This window comes from Calliphora vicina, chromosome 1, assembly GCF_958450345.1.
Source record: "Calliphora vicina chromosome 1, idCalVici1.1, whole genome shotgun sequence".
NCBI classification, from domain to species: Eukaryota; Metazoa; Arthropoda; class Insecta; order Diptera; family Calliphoridae; genus Calliphora; species Calliphora vicina.
The window spans coordinates 158815852-158836026 of record NC_088780.1 but is presented as its reverse complement, the minus strand read 5'-3'; the positions used below and the strand labels follow the sequence as shown (position 1 = coordinate 158836026).

Sequence of the window (20175 nt, the reverse complement as noted above, 5' to 3'; positions counted from 1 at the left end):
TACGTGAACAAACCACAAACAACTGATGCTCTGAAAGATGAAATTCAGAAAGATGATATGGTTCTAAATTTCGAGCAAAAAAACGAACGTCTGCCGACGTGCTATAGGTTACCGACATTGTATTCCGTTATTGATTCCCATATTTCTACTTTACATTGGCTTTAGAGTTCCTAACTGCCCGGACTTTTCCATTCCCGGAAAATATTACAAAAAAATCTGTTCATTGCCGAGAATTTTTTAATATTGTAATAATATTGAGTTAAATATAAAAAACATGCGTATTTTGGTTCGAAAGTGAACTTTTTCAAATCTAAACCCGTATCATTGACTAGAAAAGTAATTTTCCCGTTAAACAAAAACATTGTTAAGTTTTTGAATTTATTGCTAAACCAATTATTCAGTCTACCTGACCGAATTTTTCTGTTTTGGTTTAAACATTTTAGTTGTGAATTTCCGGTAAAACTTTGCCTATTAGGAACCCTAATTGATAACAATACATTACATCTTAATTTGTCAAAAATGGATGTTTCCAAAACAATTTACTTCTTCACCTCAAATTTGCCTACCCTGTATTAGTGTAAATTAAATGAAATACATCCCTGATCTAATGGAATATGTTTTTTTTTAACTATTTCATAATTTTCTCTGCCAAATTTTCATTCGTATTTTCTATCTAAATCGAACATATAGAAATTCACTTTTTTCAAATTTCTTCTCTAGTCGAGGCAGTCTGCTATCAAGGGCTGTCAAACTAAATGACGCAGCTTGTTCAAATTTTGACAGGAGTCAACTGACAGATACCTGTTGACAGGAGCAGTGTCGTTTCAGTTATGTATGAGCAGAGATATTCAAAAAGTCACGGACCTATTGCCAAAACCTTATAAATGAGAATTGAAATTAAACTACTAACTTACATATGACAAATATAAAATTCAAAAATTAACAATTTATTATTTCATTGTTGTTACCATAGAATAGACACATATAACGGAAGGAGGTAGAAATATGAATGGAAAAAATTACTCTGTTTTTACAAATAACAAAATGCATGGCAATACATTCTCATGAATTAGGTTTTTGCCTCTCAGTTAGTTACCTTTCTAGTTGTCATCTATGGTTGTTACTATTATTTTACAAATCCATTTTTGTAGTATTCAACTATTTTAACAAAATACTTTAAAAAAAACTTAAAATCACCGAAATGCGATAACAAATCGCTAAAATTCCAATTAAATTCATTAAGTATAGAAATGATTGGTAAATAAATTACTTAATTATAATAATACTTTTAACGACAAATCCTTAAACAAAAAGTAGTTCTTTCGTCAGTCAATATACAATAAATAAATATAAACAACGATTTTATGCATTTCGGACAAAATGATTTGATCACCTGTACGTTGAAGTATTTTCAAAACTAAAACGTTGCGGGTTTCAACTAAATACGGCTCTAATTTAATTAAGAAACAAAAATACACAAGCACACACAAGAAAACTAAGGGTAAAAGCAAACAAAAAAAACATATACTATTTGCACTCCTTAAACAATTGTTGTTAAATAGAAAAACAACAAATTTGCAGAAAAAATCTGCAAGTAAACGTCAAATTTAAGAAAAAAATAAATAAAACAACATGGAACTGACAATATGTTTAGAGACAACAACAAAAACTATCAACAGTCAAATACCAAAAAAAAAAACAAAACAAACAAAAAAAATTGACATAAACAAAACGTTAAGAAAACAATCCACACGCTATTTAATGAATGGAGTGAGTTCAGTCAGGCAAACAGGCTGGCGGCCAGACCTGATCATAGCTAAACATTAAATTGGACCATGGAATATTTGTTTAAAATATCCAACAGAATATTATTAGCAATGGAAACAATCAGTTCTGCAGTTTTAGTAAATATACAATATAAAAAGTTAGTTTCAGCAGCAGCAGCAGTGACAATGACAGCAACATGTGCAATTTTTAAATGCAGATTTATATAGAAAGAGTTGGCATATATCTAAAACAGTTAAATCAGTTAAAATTTAAATTCTATTTGCTAGAGTAAAATGTTCAATTTCAAGAATTAATTATTCGTTAGCTCTGTTGGCACATAAAATTCAGTCTAGCCACTTTAGTCATCAACCGTTTTTTTGTTTTTGTTCGCGCATTATTTAACATTTAAGTTTGTTTAACAAAATGTTTTTTTTATGTGTTGTTTTTATTACTATTTTTTGTAAAGTACTTTAAAATGTACTTTTTTTGTACATGTAACCGATTACCATTGCCACCAAGTTGAGTTTGTTTTTCTATTTTATTTATAAAATTCCATTATTGTGTGTATTATATATTGATCTTGCATTAACGCTCTTGCAACTCAGTCGTACGAAGTGATATTTTTTTAAGTAAATTTTTACAAAATTTTGTTATAAGTTTATGATCTGAATAAAATTTTCAATAATTTTATAATGTCAAGTTATAATAAAACAAACTTGCATTAGTTTATAGGGTTTAGAGTTTATGATCTTAATAAAATTTTAAAAAAGCTTTATGATGTCAAGTGATAATAAAAAAAACTTGTAACTCTATAATTAGGGTTCAGAGTTTATGATCTTAATACATTTTCTTTCAATAATTTTATGATATCATACACAATACACCTTAACAGTGGTATTCATAAACTATTGTCAAAATTTACAAAGGTTTATTAAGCAAATTTCCTATAAAAAATTCGTCGGCTAAACCTTTGTTAACTTTAACAATAGTTTATGGATACCGTTAGTACAATTAACAATATGTTGGGGCGGTTTTTTATGCATTTGCTGCTTTTCTATTATTTTACTTAATCACACATTTTATCATTGATTTGTATATTTGCATATTTAATAATGCATGTTTTATAATATTTTGCTTATTAATCAGCGTATTTTCCAATTTTTTAAGAGTTTTGTTTAACAATGAATAAAGACAAAATGTAATATGGCAGTTAAGTTTGAATAGTTCGCAATATCACAAATTTAGTTGGATAGTGAGGTTTTTGACTTGTATGTGAAATGCCAATTAATAATTAGATTAATTAATCTTGTAATAAATCTAATGCAAATGTTTGGATTCTAGTTTAGACTTTAATAATTAAATTAATAAATCTTAAAATAAATATAATCTAAGGAGTGTGATCAAAAAATCTTAACATACTGTTACGAAATTGTACTTGAATTCAAATGTAACGATTTTAACGACTGATTTAAAAGTAGCAGAATGCTTTCAAATAGCAGTGCTGTAATAGCAAACTGTAAAATATCTGTGGGCATTATTAACATTGAATAAAAGCTTTCAGTTGACCATTGATCGTAAGTTGGCAACGCTGTTTGCTGCGACCGTATATTTGAATTCGAATATTCAGTTAAAGAACATTGTAGAAAGTACGCCACAGATGGCGTATGTATTAGAAAGATCTAGAATATTCGAGCTTTGACAGTTAAAGAGCAATCTAGAGTGCAGATGGCAGTATTATAAATAGTGTCAGAGTTTGCAATCGTTAGTGTGATTATCAGAGACGCTATTCGAATAAACATCAACAGTGTGCTGTATTTTTCAAGTGAATTCGTGTACATTATAAAGTGTGTCTGTATTTCTGCGAATTTATAAACGTGTATAAAAGACATTGAGTGACTATATAATTCTGTTGTTGTACATTTTAAATAAATAAAGAGTTGTTACAATTTTTAAACTACTAAACAGCTTTTATTTGCAATCAAAAGTATCCGGTTTATTTAAGGGAAATAAGCCAATGTTTTGAAAAAGTTAAAACGTAACATACATAACTCTTAATAAAAGAGAAACCACTAAATCTGCAGTTTTTATTTTTTTTATTTGATTGACATAATTATTACAACTTTAATATTATTTTTATAGTTCTAATCAATAGTGATGAATTTATGAACTTATTCCGGAAACCATTCCATTAAGGTTTTTATAGTGCTTTCTGACATTTTGTTCGTACAGGTAGTCCATCTCCGTTTAAAATCTTCAATTCTCTTTTAACAAAAGCCCAATATCTCTCCACTGGCCTTAGCTTCGGGCAGTTTAGAGGATTTGGTTTTTGGGCTGAATAATAAAGGTTCTGAAAAAAAGATTTAAGTCGAACTATAATGTTTTTCATGATCTTAAAAAATCAAAAAATTCACTGGTGTTTACTCACTTTTGAGGCTGTGTGTATTTGAAAAATTAATTAGTCTGATTTCCAACTTTGGTTGGAAATTTCGTTATTAATTTAAAAAAAGAATTTTATTTTTATTTTATTACAGTTTAATATCTAATAATAAAACTATATAGATTTTGTTAAATAAATATTCAATAACTGATGCACTAGACAGACACACCCTAAATAGTTTAACTTTTGCAAAATTATAGAAAACACATTTACCATTTAATAAATTATTGCAATTTTTTTTGCATCTTTTTTCGCATCACTATCATCTTTTGTTTTGTAAGAAAAAATTCAAATTTATAATTCAATGAATTTTTAAATAAGCATATTGCATAATTATGTAGATTTTATAAGCTTTAAACAAATGCAGTGAAATTTATTGCTTTTTCAATTTTATATTTGCTTATTGAACATAAAAAACCATAATAAATATTAGCATAAAGCTTTAAATTCGCATTTGGCTTGACCCAATTTGCGAATTTGTTGGGTCTTTAAGGTGTTAAGTTTGATACCAACATTGGTTTGTTTTTTTTAGCCATTTTTGTGTATGATTTTTCTTATTTTGCTCTAATTTTTTGTGCACCAAAAAAAAAAAAAAGATGAGATTGAAATCTTTCGCGAAACCAATTTTTTAACCAACAAATATTTTTGCGAAACTTTAAAATGTTTTTCGTGTAAATTGTTTTTCTCCATGTTATGTTATTGTTGTCTGCTGTTGTTGCTGGTATTGCTATAGTTTGTGTTGTTGTTTTGATCCGACCGATATTGCAGGAAACAACTCATAGGGTTACAAATGTCATGTGGTAAATGTTGCTTGCGCTTGTTTTTATTTTTCTCTCTTTCGTGTCTGCTATTTGATTCTACTTTTATCAAAGAAATAAATAAACATATTTGAATAAAAAAACATTAATTAAGACTAAAATAGAAATATTTACATATGTATGTTGGTTGCATGCATTATTTATTGTGTATTGATAAAATACAAACTGAAGTTACACAACTTATAAACTAAATAACAAATATATAATATATTACCATAACATTTAGTTCAACGCCATTTAAGCCAGTACTTACATCTATGCTATTTTTGCATGTCATGTCATAAATGTTGCAGTTTTCTTAAGGTACTCGTATGCAAATTTGGGTCTAACTATAAGTATGATTATCGAAATCTGTGTCTATGTAGGCTCATTTACAATCAAACGCATGTCTAACGTAATTTATTTGCTGGTTCAATGTTTTATTTTTTTTTTGTTTAGGCCTGTTTTTGCAATGGTTCGTTGGCTACATTATGGCCCTGTATTGTACCCCTGTCATGTTAGAGTTAACAACTTGAATTGTAAAAGTTTTATGAAATTAAATTTAGAGCAAAAATAAATTTATGCGTGTAATAAGTATGTATTTCTAATGGTTATAGTTGTTTAAAACTTTAATTTTTTATATAAAAAATAAAAAATGTTGTCCATTTTGACCCACCTTTTTTCTTTTACTGTACAATGATTTGATTTTTTATATATTTTGAATATATTGCACCCAAGTGCATACATATTTATACCCTACACCACCATAGTGGGGAGGGTATTATGCGTTTGTGCAGATGTTTGTAACGCCCAAAAATATTAGTCTAACACCCACCTTAAAGTATACCGATCGACTTAGAATCACTTTCTGAGTCGATTAAACGATGTCCGTCCGTCCGTCTGGTTGGCTGGCTGGCTGGCTGTCCATGTAAACCTTGTGCGCAGAGTACAGGTCGCAATTTTGAAGATATTTCGATCAAATTTGGTGCATATTACTTTTTCTGCCCAAGGACGGAGCCTATTGAAACTGGCTGAAATCGGTCCATTATTTCACCTAGCCCCCATACAAATGTCCCCTCGAAATTGAACTTTATCGGTCATAAACGTTTAATTTATCCATGTATCTACACAAATTTCGCTCCAAATAAGTTTTATATATACAAAATTCATGTCACCAAATTTTGTTACGATCGGTCCATAATTAGTCATAGCTCCCATATAGACCCGCTTCCGAAAATCACTTTAACGTGCATAAATCTCTTAAAAAGGTTGGTATACACACAAAAATCAACATAGTTAACTTTCATATAGACATAAATCACACGACCTAATTTAATGGTGATCGGTCCATAATTGGTCATAGTTCCCATATATGGCCCACTTCAGAAAATCACTCATGAATAAACTAACTTCTGACTTTCTACATCGAGAAACTGGCAGTAAGTCTTCATCATTTATGTATCAGCAATTGAAAATTATCATTTCAAAATATTTTGCTTTAGAGTTTTTCATTAATTGTATGAAAAACATTCATATTGTTATTCCCTACACCACCATAGTGGGGAGGGTATTATGCGTTTGTGCGGATGGTTGTAACGCCCAAAAATATTAGTCTAATACCCACCTTAAAGTATACCGATCGACTTAGAATCACTTTCTGAGTCGATTAAACGATGTCCGTCTGGCTGGCTGTCCATGTAAACTTTGTGCGCAGAGTACAGGTCGCAATTTTGAAGATATTTCGATCAAATTTGGTACATATTATTTTTTGGGCGAAGCCTATTGAAACTGGCTGAAATCGGTCCATTATTTCACCTAGCCCCCATACAAATGTCCTTCCGAAATTGGACTTTATCGGTCATAAATGTTTAATTTAAAAATGTATTTCCACAAACTGCGCTCCAAATAAGTTTTATATATACAAAATTCATGTCACCAAATTTTGTTACGATCGGTCCATAATTAGTCATAGCTCCCATATAGACCCGCTTCCGAAAATCACTTTAACGTGCATAAATCGCTTAAAAATGTTGGTATACACACAAAATTCAACATAGTTAACTTTAATATAGACATAAATCACACGACCTAATTTTATGGTGATCGGTCCATAATTGGTCATAGTTCCCATATAAGGCCCACTTCCGAAAATCACTCAAAAATGTAAATTATTGATATTTTAAAAGAAAAATATTTTTACTCATTTACTTGGTGTAGGGTATTATATGGTCGGGCTTGACCGACCATACTTTCTTACTTGTTTTAAGATATTTTAAATATGTACGAGGGTTTGCTATTTAAAAATAATTTAATTAATTTAAATAAAATCCATTAGGTTCAATGTAAAAAGTATCGCCAGCGTGATACCTGCAAATTGAAATTTTAACGATTCGAAAAAGACTCTCACTAAACAGTGAGTGACAATACAATGGAAAATGAAATTCCATAATTTCAGTTTTCAAAGACATGTCATTTTATACCAGGGCGTGTCAATAAGTCCGTGTCTACAGACATCTGTCAGTTGAATCCTGTCATAATATGAACAAGCTGTGTCATTTAGTTAGTATTTGACAACCATTGATAGCAGACTTCCGTGTGGCTTGAGGAGAAAATAGAAAATCATCACTCAAACCAAGGCTAAGTATGATAAATACTATGTGAACAACGCACCATCAATTTTAATGGGACAAAGTGGTTTACTGAATTTCACAGTGGCCATAGACGTCGAATGTTCTGGAAGCCTAATTGAGGTCTCCAGACCCGAAAAAATTGAAAAAGTTCACTATATGGTGTTGGCCGATCGAAGATTGAATGTGCGAGAGATTGTGAAAGCCATAGGCATCGCACATGGCTCAGTGGTTTGAATTTTTATTTGATCACTTGGGTCTAGGGATGCCAATCCCAAAATCCAGGGATTTTTCGGGATTAACAAATCCCGTTTGGCATCCCTACTTTTGTCTAAGAAAGCTTTCCACATGATGGGCGCCACGTTTGCTCACAATCGACCACAAACACAATCGTGGACGAAACGTGAATACACCGCAACACACCATAGACCAAACTGAATTCAAAGAAGGCCAATGGGGGTTTGTCAGCCAATAAAGTCGGTATAATCCACATTGACTACCTTCAAAAGCGTAAAACAATCAATGGCGAATATTATATCAACTTATTGGGTTGATTTCATAAGGATTTGAAAACAAAAACGACCGCATTTTGCCAAGAAAAAAGTTATTTTCACCAGGACAATGCAAGGGTGCTCACATGTGCAGTTACCATGGCAGAAATCCATGAATTAGGCTACGAATTGCTCCCTCATCCGTCCTATTCTCCGGATTTAAGCCCGAGTGATTATTTATTGTTTCATCTCACAAACAAATACCTATTTTGATGACATCGATAAATCTTATTTTTTGGAATGGTCAGCCGCAGGCTAAATGTGGCTGGGTTGGTTCCTCTTATTTCTAATAAACCCAAAAGAACATCTAAAATGGTCTCTTTTTCATATGAATTCAAATACAATTTAAGAGGGGAACATTTGTAGGAAGACCGAAGGGACTCAAGTTTTGCGGTAGTAATATTATTAGTGTGGGGCTATTCTTCAAAGTAAAATGTATGGGTCCCATTCATATTAAAACGATATTAAGTATTCATACGCTGAGGAAAATATGGCCCTAGTTTGGAGATTCCAGCACGACAATGACATCAAACACACCTTTAGGGTTATAACCTAGTGGTTAAATCCAAATCCGGTAAATATATATTTTGAAGTGGCCTCAATTCCATAGAAAACTTATTAACCATCCGTTAGTCGCAACTGATCTAGTTGATACAGGGAAAAATTGTTTAGTGTACATTTTTTTAAACACCCTAAATTTTAAGCTATTTTTTGATAATTTTATTTCTTTTAAATAGTTTGAATTTAATATTGTTTTTATAATTGCGACTAACGGAGGGTTAAAAAAACTTAAAGTAAATATCTTAGCAAAATGACCTCCAAAATCGGAAAATGTAGTTTAAGCAATATAGACAAAATAGATAGAAAATAGACTGAAGTATAATTAGTATGTGAAAATTACAAATTGGGATTCCAAAGGGTTCAAAAGTTATGATCGTTTTTCTTTACCAACTAACACAATTTTCTATGAATTCTATCAATAGCCACCAAGTTTGTTTAAATAGACTGACGCGTTCCAAAGTTTACATTACGAATTTACAAAATTTACATTACAAATTTTTCATGTCCGAGAATTCCAACTTTAGAGGGCTATACAATTTGAATAATATACAATATGGACTTGGTTTATATGTCAGATAATAAGCAGCTAAGACTATAACATATTCTTCAAATTAAAATAATATGTGAGTTAGTAAAAATTCATTTCGGTTCGAAATAAAATGATATTAACCCATAAGTTGTTGCCATATAATTATCCCACCATTTCTCATAACTAATCAACTGTTTTAAAACTTACTTAACACTTTAAATACATAAATAAAAACATTTAATTTATTCAAACACGTGCTAAACTGCCATCACAAACAAGCAATTTAATGGCCACCTACTAAATGCAATCAATTCAATCATTACAAAACACTGAATGAATTCAGCAAGCAAATAAGCGTCATAATTGCAAGAGTCAATTTAATAATCGAGTATGATTAAAAAATTAAAGTTATGATTGTTATTAATTAAAATACTTAGCAATAATGAACAAAATTACAGAAACAAATAATAAATAATTTCCATAATTATATAATAGGGTGTTTCATTAAATAAATAATACTGTGTGTAATTTTTTAAGTCATGGAAATATAACCAAATACGGACACCAGTTTTATGCGATTTTGATCTTGAAGCTGAAGTTTTTTTGATTCTATATGTTTCTATATGACAAGAGCTACAACTTTGCCTCAGAGAGTAAATCAAAATTCCCAACTGTTTGCAAGATATGAGCCTGAGAAAATTATCACTTTTTTGCAAAAATGACAAAAACACAGTGCATGACTTTGGGCAATACTGGGAGACACGGGCCTTGGTGTCCGTATATGGTTATATTTTTTCGTGTTGCATTTTATTAAAATAATTGCATGTACATCTTTGCAATATGGTTTAGATATTTGCCTCTTTTCAGATACTTTAAAAAAAATCTAAATTTAAATATGTATTTTGAAAAAAAATTGTACCAAAAACTGCAATAGTGCATAATGCATTTTTTCCATTAAAACAAATTTTCGGTTCACCCTAAAATGTAGACTCTTATCGGTTTGTCATTTGAAATTTTCTTGAACAAATGGGCGTTACAAAAAATTAAAATCAATTGAAATAAAAACTGTTGAAAACATGTCTCACAACATGTTGGCGGCCACAGTCGCAATAAATCATTCAAATAATGAAACATTTCGTTAATGAACTCATAAATTTAAGCATTTAGTATAATTTTACTATTTTTTTTTATTAAAAAAAACTAAACTTTATTGTTTCTTGTTTATTCTTTTATTTACAGATTTTTTTGGGCGATTTTTGGCTAAAACAAGTTGTTTATAATTTGCTGCAGTCCACCACTATAAGCAATAGCTGTGGTTCATTAACATTTTTATGAGATTTTTAAAAGATTGATCACAATTTTGCATATTCATTCACTTGCAAACATTTATTTTTATGCTTATACTCAACGTACGATCAACGGCCAACGTTATAAATAATGATGAAGCAGCATTTGGCGGCAAAGAGTAGCAGCAGTTTTTCAAGTTTACTACCGTGTCTGAAAATTAATCATAATAAGCGTAAACATTATAAATGTGGTGAAAACATTATGTTTACATTTGCTCTTATAATCTTGACTACACTTTTGAACTTGTGTTGTGGCGTGCAATATCAGCCGCCACACAACAATCATCGTTTGCTGGAAGCACATCGACCATCATCATTGCAATTGGCCAAACAATGGAAACTGTTTACGTTCAACTTCCTGTCGCATGCCCCCATAAATGACATGAATTTCTTTAATCCATCAAATATCTTGGCAACTGGCCTTGTTGTGACCGAGGATCGTTTTATTATTGCAACGCCAAAGTTGTTTTCTGGTGTACCGTCAACATTGAACTGGGTTTCAAGATCAGCCTATGAAGATTCACCAGTTTTACAGGTATGTTGTTTTTTCCTTTAACTTTTAGTTATTTATTTTTGTTATGAATTTGTTTCATGTTTATTTAACTTGATAAATTTACAAAATATTCAAAAGTTTTTTAATAAAAATTCAAAATTTAAGCGCTTGAAAATATTGTATGATTTCAAATAAAGAGTGCGCCGAAAAAAAATATAACCATAAACGGACACCAGTACGTGATAAAAGACCAAAAAAAAGTCCAGTGTCTTCCAGTTTTGCCCAAAGTCATGCACTTTTTTTGGGCCCCCAAAGATTTGGGGCCTCGGTGTCATTTTTGCCAAAAAGTGATAATTTTCTCAGGCTCATATCTTGCAAACAGTTAGGAATTTTGGTTTACTCTCTGAGGTAAAGTTGTAGCCCTTGTGATAAAGAACAAAAATTGTGAACATATAAAATCAAAAAACTTCATCTTCAAGATCAAAATCGCAAAAATCTTTATAAAGCTGTCTAAAAGTATTAGTTTATAATAATTTAATAGTTTGTGGCCCAAAACTAGGGTTTTTAATTTCCCGACCTTTTTTGATTCCCGGGAATCGTAAATTTTTTTCTACATTCCCGGGTACCCGGCTATTCCCGAAATATATAATGATACTGTAAATTAGGAATATTATGGCCAAATTTCATATAAAAACTTAATGTTATAATTACTAAATATCAGAGCTTAGAATTAATTAATAAAATTTGATCTTAATTCACTAAAATCTTAATCCGTAATTAACAAATGTCAGCCTTTCCGTAAATTCCGTAAATCCATTCCTAATATTTAATTTTTAAGATTCTTTCCAAAGCTTTTGTTTAAACTGAATTAATTTTAAAGTTAATTAATAACAGAATTTATTTAAATTTTGAATGATTAAATTTTTGTTAAATCAAATCATTTACAAAATTAATTGAAAAAATTGTCTTAAACCTTTTTTGTACTAGATTTTAATTGAAGAAAAATTTAATCATTTAATAAATTTTTTAAGCTATTTTGTTTTGGATTTGAAGAAGAAATTAGAATGATTCAATAGAAATAAATTCTATAAATAATGAATTCTGTTTTTAAATTTTCATACGAAAAACCCCAAATAAATAATAATAATTCCCCACTAAAAATCCCGGGAATCGGGTAGTGAAAAATTGGCAAAATTTCCGGGAAATTTGTACCGGGAATTCCCGGGATAAAAACCCTACCCAAAACACTTAATTCTTTTAGTTTTTTCTTAATATTGAACTACCTAAACGGTGTTAAAAATCATTCCTAGGAAGTTCATATGTTCTAGAAAGTTGTTCTTTGAGATCTTAGGTACATTTTTGTAGTTGATTGTTTCCTTGTCTTTATGACAAGGACTACAACTTTGCCTCAGAGAGTAAATCAAAATTCCGAACTGTTTTCAAGATATGAGCCTGAGAAAATATTAAATTTTTTGCAAAAATCTCAGTGTCATTTTTGCAAAAAAGTGAATATTTTCTTTGGGGGCCCAAAAAAGAGCATGACTTTGGGAAAAACTGGGAGACACGTTCCTTTTTTTTTTGGTTAAATTTTATGGTAATATTTCCATGACTTAAAAAATTACACACAGTGTTATATTACCGAAATTTCGCCGGCTATAAAATGTTTTATTAATAAATGTATTTTTTATTTGATTTAATTATGACTTCCTTTAATTAAACATTTTTCACAATTCTCTTATTCACAGGCCTATCCCGATTGGTCTTTCGCCACCACCGGACGTACCGATTTCAATTGCAGCGATTTGGTTTTGGTCTCAGTCTATCGCCTACGTTTAGATTCCTGTAATCGTTTATGGGTTTTGGATGCTGGCATCTCACGTTCCCTCGAAGATTACGAAAAAACTTGTCCGCCCAAGATTTTAGTCTTCGATCTGAAAACGAATCAAGTGGTTAGACGCATAGATTTTCCAGCGGGCGTGCTTAGGGGAGAATCTTTGTTCACCAATTTGATTATAGATGAGACAACATCTAAAGCGGGTACTTGTGATGATGTGTTTGTCTACATTTCGGATACAGTGGAACCCGGTAAGTATTTTTGAATTTTTTGACTCATATTTATTTAATTTAATTCAGTCTAGAAACAAAATTCTTACAGACTATGTTTATTTTATATATTTATATGCAGTATGTGCCTGCTTCATGTTGTTTGTTTGTTTTATTAAACACTTGTTGCATAAATTTAAATGCGTTTCACACGTTATTAGATTGTCATTTGCGCAATACATTTTTATTAATTATTTTTGTTTATTTTTTAGCCTTAATTACTCTGATAGGTCTTTGCCGGTATTTTGGGTAACCAAAATATATTTTATAAGTACATCAATTTACCATAGACCAATTGCTTACTCAAGCAGCAAGTAGTTTTATTGTATTTTTAAACACTATTATAGGATGATAAATATAGTTAGTTTGTTATTTCATTTGAAACTTATCCAGATAGATTAAAGAACGATAACCAGCGATTTTTTATTCGAAAGCTAAGAAACATTCGATATTTATTTCGATTACGAATGAGAGAATTTGCTCCCAATGGCCTAATTCTTGCATTGGTATACGAGCGAATACTTACTCAAACTTGCGAGTTTCTTTTATTTTTGGAATTCTCTTATTCGATATCGAAAAAAATTTTTACAAATTCAAGTTGATGGCATTCGATAACCAGGGAGATTTTACTAGAAAGTTAAGAAGCATTCGAAATTTATTTCGATTACGAAAGCGAGAACATTAAACACGTAATAAGTTTGTCGAAACTAATTGTAAATGCTGTAGCATGTTTCTAGTTCGTTGCAATATAAAATTGAATATTATTTTTTTAAATTTTGTTTATTTGTTTGTTTTATTTATCCACCAAGTAGTTGCTTTTATGCTTAAGTTTTATTAATAGAGTAATTTCATTTAATTGAAATTCTTATTAAACCATTTGGCAACAAATAATTTGATATTGAAAGTTAAATACAGGTTTGTTTCTAAGTTTATGACCGTTTAAATAATTCATTTATTTATAAGTTTTCTAAATTTTCAGCCCAATTAATTGGGCGTTTAATTAAATATACACAAATTAAAAATATTTATTAATTTTTAAAAACTTAAATATTAACAGGTATTTTGTATTATGTTAAATGTAACATAAAACTTTATATTAAAACTCTCAAAAATACGTAAATTTATTAAAATATTGTACAAATTCATTAAATATTCAAATATCTGGTCAGATTTTATCAGCTTATAATAGATAGGACCCTTTTGCTCCAACCAAATACAAAGGATTAGCGCCATGGATATTTAACCTTATCGTAATAAATCCATTTTTCATCGCATGTAATGATTCGGTAATTTTATAGCGTTCAAGCATCTTTTCGGACATGCACAATCGTGTTTCAAGGTCTCTCGGCTTCAATTCGTATGTACCCCATTTTCCGTGCTTTTGAATGAATCCTGGCTGCTCGCAAACTTTTTTGAAATTGCTGCTGGAGTATCTCCAAATGATTTTGCAACCTATTGTTGAGTTTTATAACAATATTCATGGAGTAATGTTTCCAATTCTTGGCCTTCAAACTTTTTCAGCTGCACTTTTTTTTAAATTAAAGAAGTAAAACAAAACTTCCCGCATATGACGCTTTGTTGGTACAAAATTCGACATTTTCGAAGCAAAACAAAAAACTTTGTTGTTTACACAATAATGTTCAATAACTGAGTGAGAATAAATGACAGATATGTACCCTTCAAAATGATATATAAGTTATTACAAACAAAAATCGCTTTGAAAAGATAAGCCATCTATTGTAAAACCGGCAATTTTAAGTCATACGCCCAATACACAGGAATTAAGCATATGAATTAATTCACAATGGATTCATTAACGGAAAGGTTAAGAGAATAAATTTATTTCGATTTCGAAAAATGGAATTAAGAATTAATTCTTTCCAACCTTTGATTTGGTCACGTAAATCCGGTCTTTCAAATGGCCCCAGAGGAAATAGTCAACTGAATTCTTTAAAAATATTTGTTTATTTAAATTCTTTTATTAACTATTGTGAATGATTTTTCATCGTCCTAGTATTTTTGGAATTAAATTATTTCTATAGTAGTGGCTTATTAATTAACCTCTTATTTTAACTAGGTATTGTGGTGTATGACAGCATAAGAGATACAACTTGGAGAGTTACACACCCGGCCATGTACCCTGATCCCGATTTTGCTCAAGCTGATATTCTCAATGATCGTTTTGTGTTGATGGATGGTATTGTTGGTATAACATTCGACGCTAAAAAGGGCTTAGTTTATTTCCAACCTTTTGCCACTGACAGGTAAGTTTTCGTTTAAAATATAAAATAATTAAGTTTTAAAACAAACAATATTTTTAAGCATGATTCAGAAACATTCGAAATTTATTTAACAGTGATTTTCACACAAAAATTATTAAAAATGTTTCTGAATCAAGCCCTAAAATCTCGTACTCTGGACTTTATAACAATAACAAAATTATATCAAAACGGAAAATAAAAATTATTATTTTCCGTTTTGAAAAGCTTCCAAAAAAACAATCGAATGATTTCCAATTTTCAAACTTTTTTGGAATTCTAACAAAAACTATAATTTTCTCCGCATTTATTTCCCCAGAATTTTCTCAGTCACTCGAGAAGTCTTAAGAGCTGGCCCCATAGCCATTAATCAAGTATTGCCCGTAAAGTTGGTGGGCAAAAAATCGTCACAAGGTATTGGTATTGCTGTAACGACAGATGGTACATTAATATTCAGTCCTTCAACTGAAACTGCAGTAGCTACATGGAATCCCAACACAAACGAACAAAACATTTTGGCTCAAGATAAAGAGCATTTACAATTCATCTCCGACATCACTCTATCGCCCCACGATCCCGGCTATGTTTATGTAATATCGTCCAAATTCCATAGATTCTTTTTGAAAAATCTCAATGTTGAGGAAGTGAATAATCGTCTTATAAGAATCCCACTACCCGGTTACACACCACACCTGCCAGCCATACAACCTTCACCATACGCCCTTAAACCTTATGCCATTCAAGGAAATCTTAATTCCTACTACCAGCTAACCAACTCTCTACAACCGAAAACTACAAATAGTGCTCCCTACTTCAGTAGACCGGCTGTAACCAGCAGTCATCCCTATAACTTTGAAAATACTGGTATCATAAATTATTCTTCTAAGAATCCGTTTACCGCTCTGAACCAGGGCGAATCGTTCCCTCCCCGCAAAGAACAACGCAATCAAGATCAATATTCGTTTTTGGAAAGTTTAGCAGCAATAACATCTTCAGCACCATCGGATCCTTCCTCAATATTAAATATTCATCCAAATAGTGGCAATCCTCCAGGTTTTTATTATTCCCGTTCAGCGCGCAATGCTAATAATAAAGAGACAGAAAATGTAAGTGAACAATAAATGTGTAGAGTGGTTAGTAGGGTATCCAAATTGTTCGATTTTGCTATTTTTCGATTAAAACGAATAATTTTAATAAGAGGATTGAAATCCTCTTATTAAAATTATTCGTTTTAATTTTAATTTTAAGTTTAAAATTAATCGAATTATTCGAATAATTTAAATTTTTGTTAATAAAGTAAATGATTACATTTTACATTAAAACGGCCACATGTAAATAAATTTTGGGATAACAAAATGTTAATTTTTAAATTCTTCGAATAATAATTCGTAAGAAATTGTTCGATTAATCGAATGGATACCCTAGTAATTAGTTACTGTTTATTCGTTTAGATTACTTCAGTTATGTTTTTGTTTCTTGAGTGTAAATTTATTTTCGGCATAGAGTGTATTAGTGTCTAACAAAAGTGCAATTATAATATATATACGTAATACAAACTAATTTTTGTATAAACATAACAAAACATTTGCATATTTTAAGGCAGTTGTTATTAATTGTAAATATTTTATGTACGATGTAATATGTGTAAGTGTGTGTGTAAATAAATTATTTAGGAATACCAAATTTTTTAGAAAAACAATGAATAAAAAATGTTATTTTTGTTTAATAAGTAGTTTTACTTGGATAATTGCAATTACTGTGCTAGTTTCTGGGATAAAGATAATTTACATTCATCGTTTAAACCTAGATTAAACTAAAAATTGTGTTTATTCAGCAATTTGCTGAATTCACAACAATTTGTATCGTGTATCTTGTATTAAATACAATTGTTATTTATTAGTTTGTGAACACCCATTGTACTTATATTGTATGAATGTTTTTGAAAGTTTTTTCCCATTGAATTTGAATAAACAATTCAGCACAGCAGCTCTTTGCTTCGATTTGCTTTAATATAACAGCGTGTTAAGCTACGTTTAACTGACAAGTAAGAAACTAGCTCTAAGAGAACGTAGACTTTGTGTTATAATGTTCATAATTATATCGAAATTTGTGATCGGAATATTTTTACAACTTTTCGATTCGAGAATAAAATTAATTTTTAAACTAAACAGGAGTTTGTAGGACAAAATCTCGTTTCTCTTGAGAAAGTTCAACGTCAAGGGAATAGTTTTTTATACGTTTCTGTCAGAAGTTTCAAATATTTTATTTTTACTCCATTAGTATCTAAGCACTGACAGATATCTATTTGTTAGATATGAATTATAAAAAGTACGCTACGACCAAAAATGGTCACTATAAGCCCAATTATGAAAAAAAATTCCCCGGGAGTTTTTTTCTATTTCGTTTTTTTAACATAGAATTTAAATAGGAAAAATGAGAAAAGGGAATAAACTCCCGGGGAATTTTTTTTCATAATAGGGCTGTATTTGTTTAATTTTTTTTTTTAAATATGTATTTTGAACTACCAAACTAGTTTTATATTATTTTTTAAACTCAAATTTCTACACCAAGATTATAATCAAAAGATGACAATTCATTCACTCTTTTTAAAAATTGGAATTATGCCATTAAAGTAAAACGGAACGGAAAACCAAAAAATATACATATTTTCTTAAAATTTTCTTAATTTTTGTATAAAAAAATACAAAAATTTCAATATTTGGAAAAAAACTGAGAATTTTCTTTTGACTTACTTCACTTGACACTTTAAATTCAAATGCAGACATTTATATATCCAAATAAAATAAAACAAATTTATTATTTGAACGATGTGAAATTTAAAATGTAAGATTTGTCTGGAAACTCAAGGAATAAAGTAAGTACTATCAGCATTAATAACAGTTTTGAAATAAATAATATACCTAAAAAAATACGAATTTTTTAAACCTCTATAAATATTATTTACCAACGACTAGCTTAGATCTTATTATTCCATTAAATATTTCAGAAATGTGTTTTCAAGCAACATAATATTAAAATTTTAATTAAAGGACATTTATTTTAATGTATGACTTATTTTATTTAGTTTCACTTTATGAAGGTACGCAAAATTTCATTTTTGCGGTGTCTGTCAGACAACGACATCACTTGCAAAGGGTTAAATATACATCAATACCTAAAAATAGCATACCTTAAGGATGCGTTATAATAATACACTATCACGGAAATAAATATTAAACATTAGCGCCTAAAAGTGTGTGATGTTATTTTCACAAAAAAAATATTTTTATAATATTGCTGCCTGCCGTTATTTCTGTGAGCCTGGTACTACAAAAACCAAATTAAATTGGGTGTTTTGTGAATCTTTTATAAAGGTGGCCAGATTTGTTTTGTGGTTAAATGATAATTTCAGGAATATTTATGGGAATTGCAGAAAAACGAATGAAACAACAAATTTTATGAATAATTATTATGAAATATAAAACAAAATAAGATATTTAAAATGTGTTTTTGAATATTAAGAATGAATGAAACAACATGTTTTATGAATAATTAAATAGAATATTTAATGATATTTTTATTATAAAATATATGAATATATTTTGTTTAACAAATTTTAAAAATAGTATAAGAGAATTAAAATTAATAAATGATTAATGTGTTTTTATAATAATAAAATTGAATAAAGTGTATGCATTAGAAATTTTATAAAAAAAAATAGTTAAGTAATTAACTTTATTCATACAAACAATTTTGTCATAGAAGAATTATATTTTTATAGAAATTGTAATAATTATGTTAAATATACCTAAGTAATTCATATATGCAGTTTATTACATCAATTATTGTACAAAACAAAACTAAAGACTTATAAATATATTAAGTTAATTAAGGAGTTTCTAACCATATTTAGATATTTTCAAATCTCCCTTCACTGATAATACTTCTTCGGCAGTGCTTAGTTAAACGCAATAGAAAGCAGCATAAAAGTTCTTTAAATTTACTTCAGAAAACCTGCAATATAGAATATTTATATTCATTATTTACTTTTGTGCAAAAATAATAATAAATTAAATATATAAATTAAAAACAATACTTTTTGCATTGTGTTGTTAAAGTATTTAATAAACCTGATCCAAACTAGTATTGAAATAAGAGAAAGTTCAATTTAGTAAACAAAATTCAAGACAACAATCGAATGTATTGACCGCTACGACCAAATTATACCCTCCACCCATGATGTTAGAATGATGTTCCTGAATTAAATAAATAAAGTCATATTCCTTCAATATTCAAAATAATTTTTTTTAAATTTATCAAAGATTAATAAATTTAAACATATGATAAATAATTATGATTATGGCATATATGTATATTGTTAAATTTTCAGAAAAATTAATAACTTTCTTTAAAATTACTGTTTTTCGTGCACAATCTTTTTACATTAGCCATCCAAAATATAAATACATGTATAGTATAATTTCGGATATATATAATACCATCAAATTAACAATTATTGTTCATTATCGATATAAGTAGATTTTTAATGAACAAAATATATTACTTTGGCCAATAATAAGTATAATAAACAAAAAATTTTATAATTTCTTTTATGTAAATAATAAATTATACGTTAATTTGAGAAATATAATTATTGTTCTTATGCGAAATTAAGATATTTAAAATTTATAGAAACAAACAAAATT

The 20175-nt window shown here is 29.3% G+C and overlaps 2 protein-coding genes across 2 annotated transcripts in view; one reads left to right on the top strand and one right to left on the bottom strand.

The window, feature by feature from the left end:
• The window catches only part of yellow-e (L-dopachrome tautomerase yellow-e), a 102611-nt gene extending 86003 nt beyond the window's left edge, over positions 1-16608 (top strand). Inside the window, exons 2-5 of the mRNA XM_065510759.1 lie at positions 10509-11150; positions 12854-13193; positions 15289-15475; positions 15789-16608. Coding sequence (XP_065366831.1) covers positions 10707-11150; positions 12854-13193; positions 15289-15475; positions 15789-16590 — 1773 coding nt within the window. The 5' untranslated portion in view covers positions 10509-10706 and the 3' untranslated portion in view covers positions 16591-16608. The remainder of the gene's footprint in view (positions 1-10508; positions 11151-12853; positions 13194-15288; positions 15476-15788) is intronic.
• Positions 1-20175, bottom strand: part of Map205 (Microtubule-associated protein 205) — a 395519-nt gene that overhangs the window by 186490 nt on the left and 188854 nt on the right. The window lies entirely within an intron of this gene.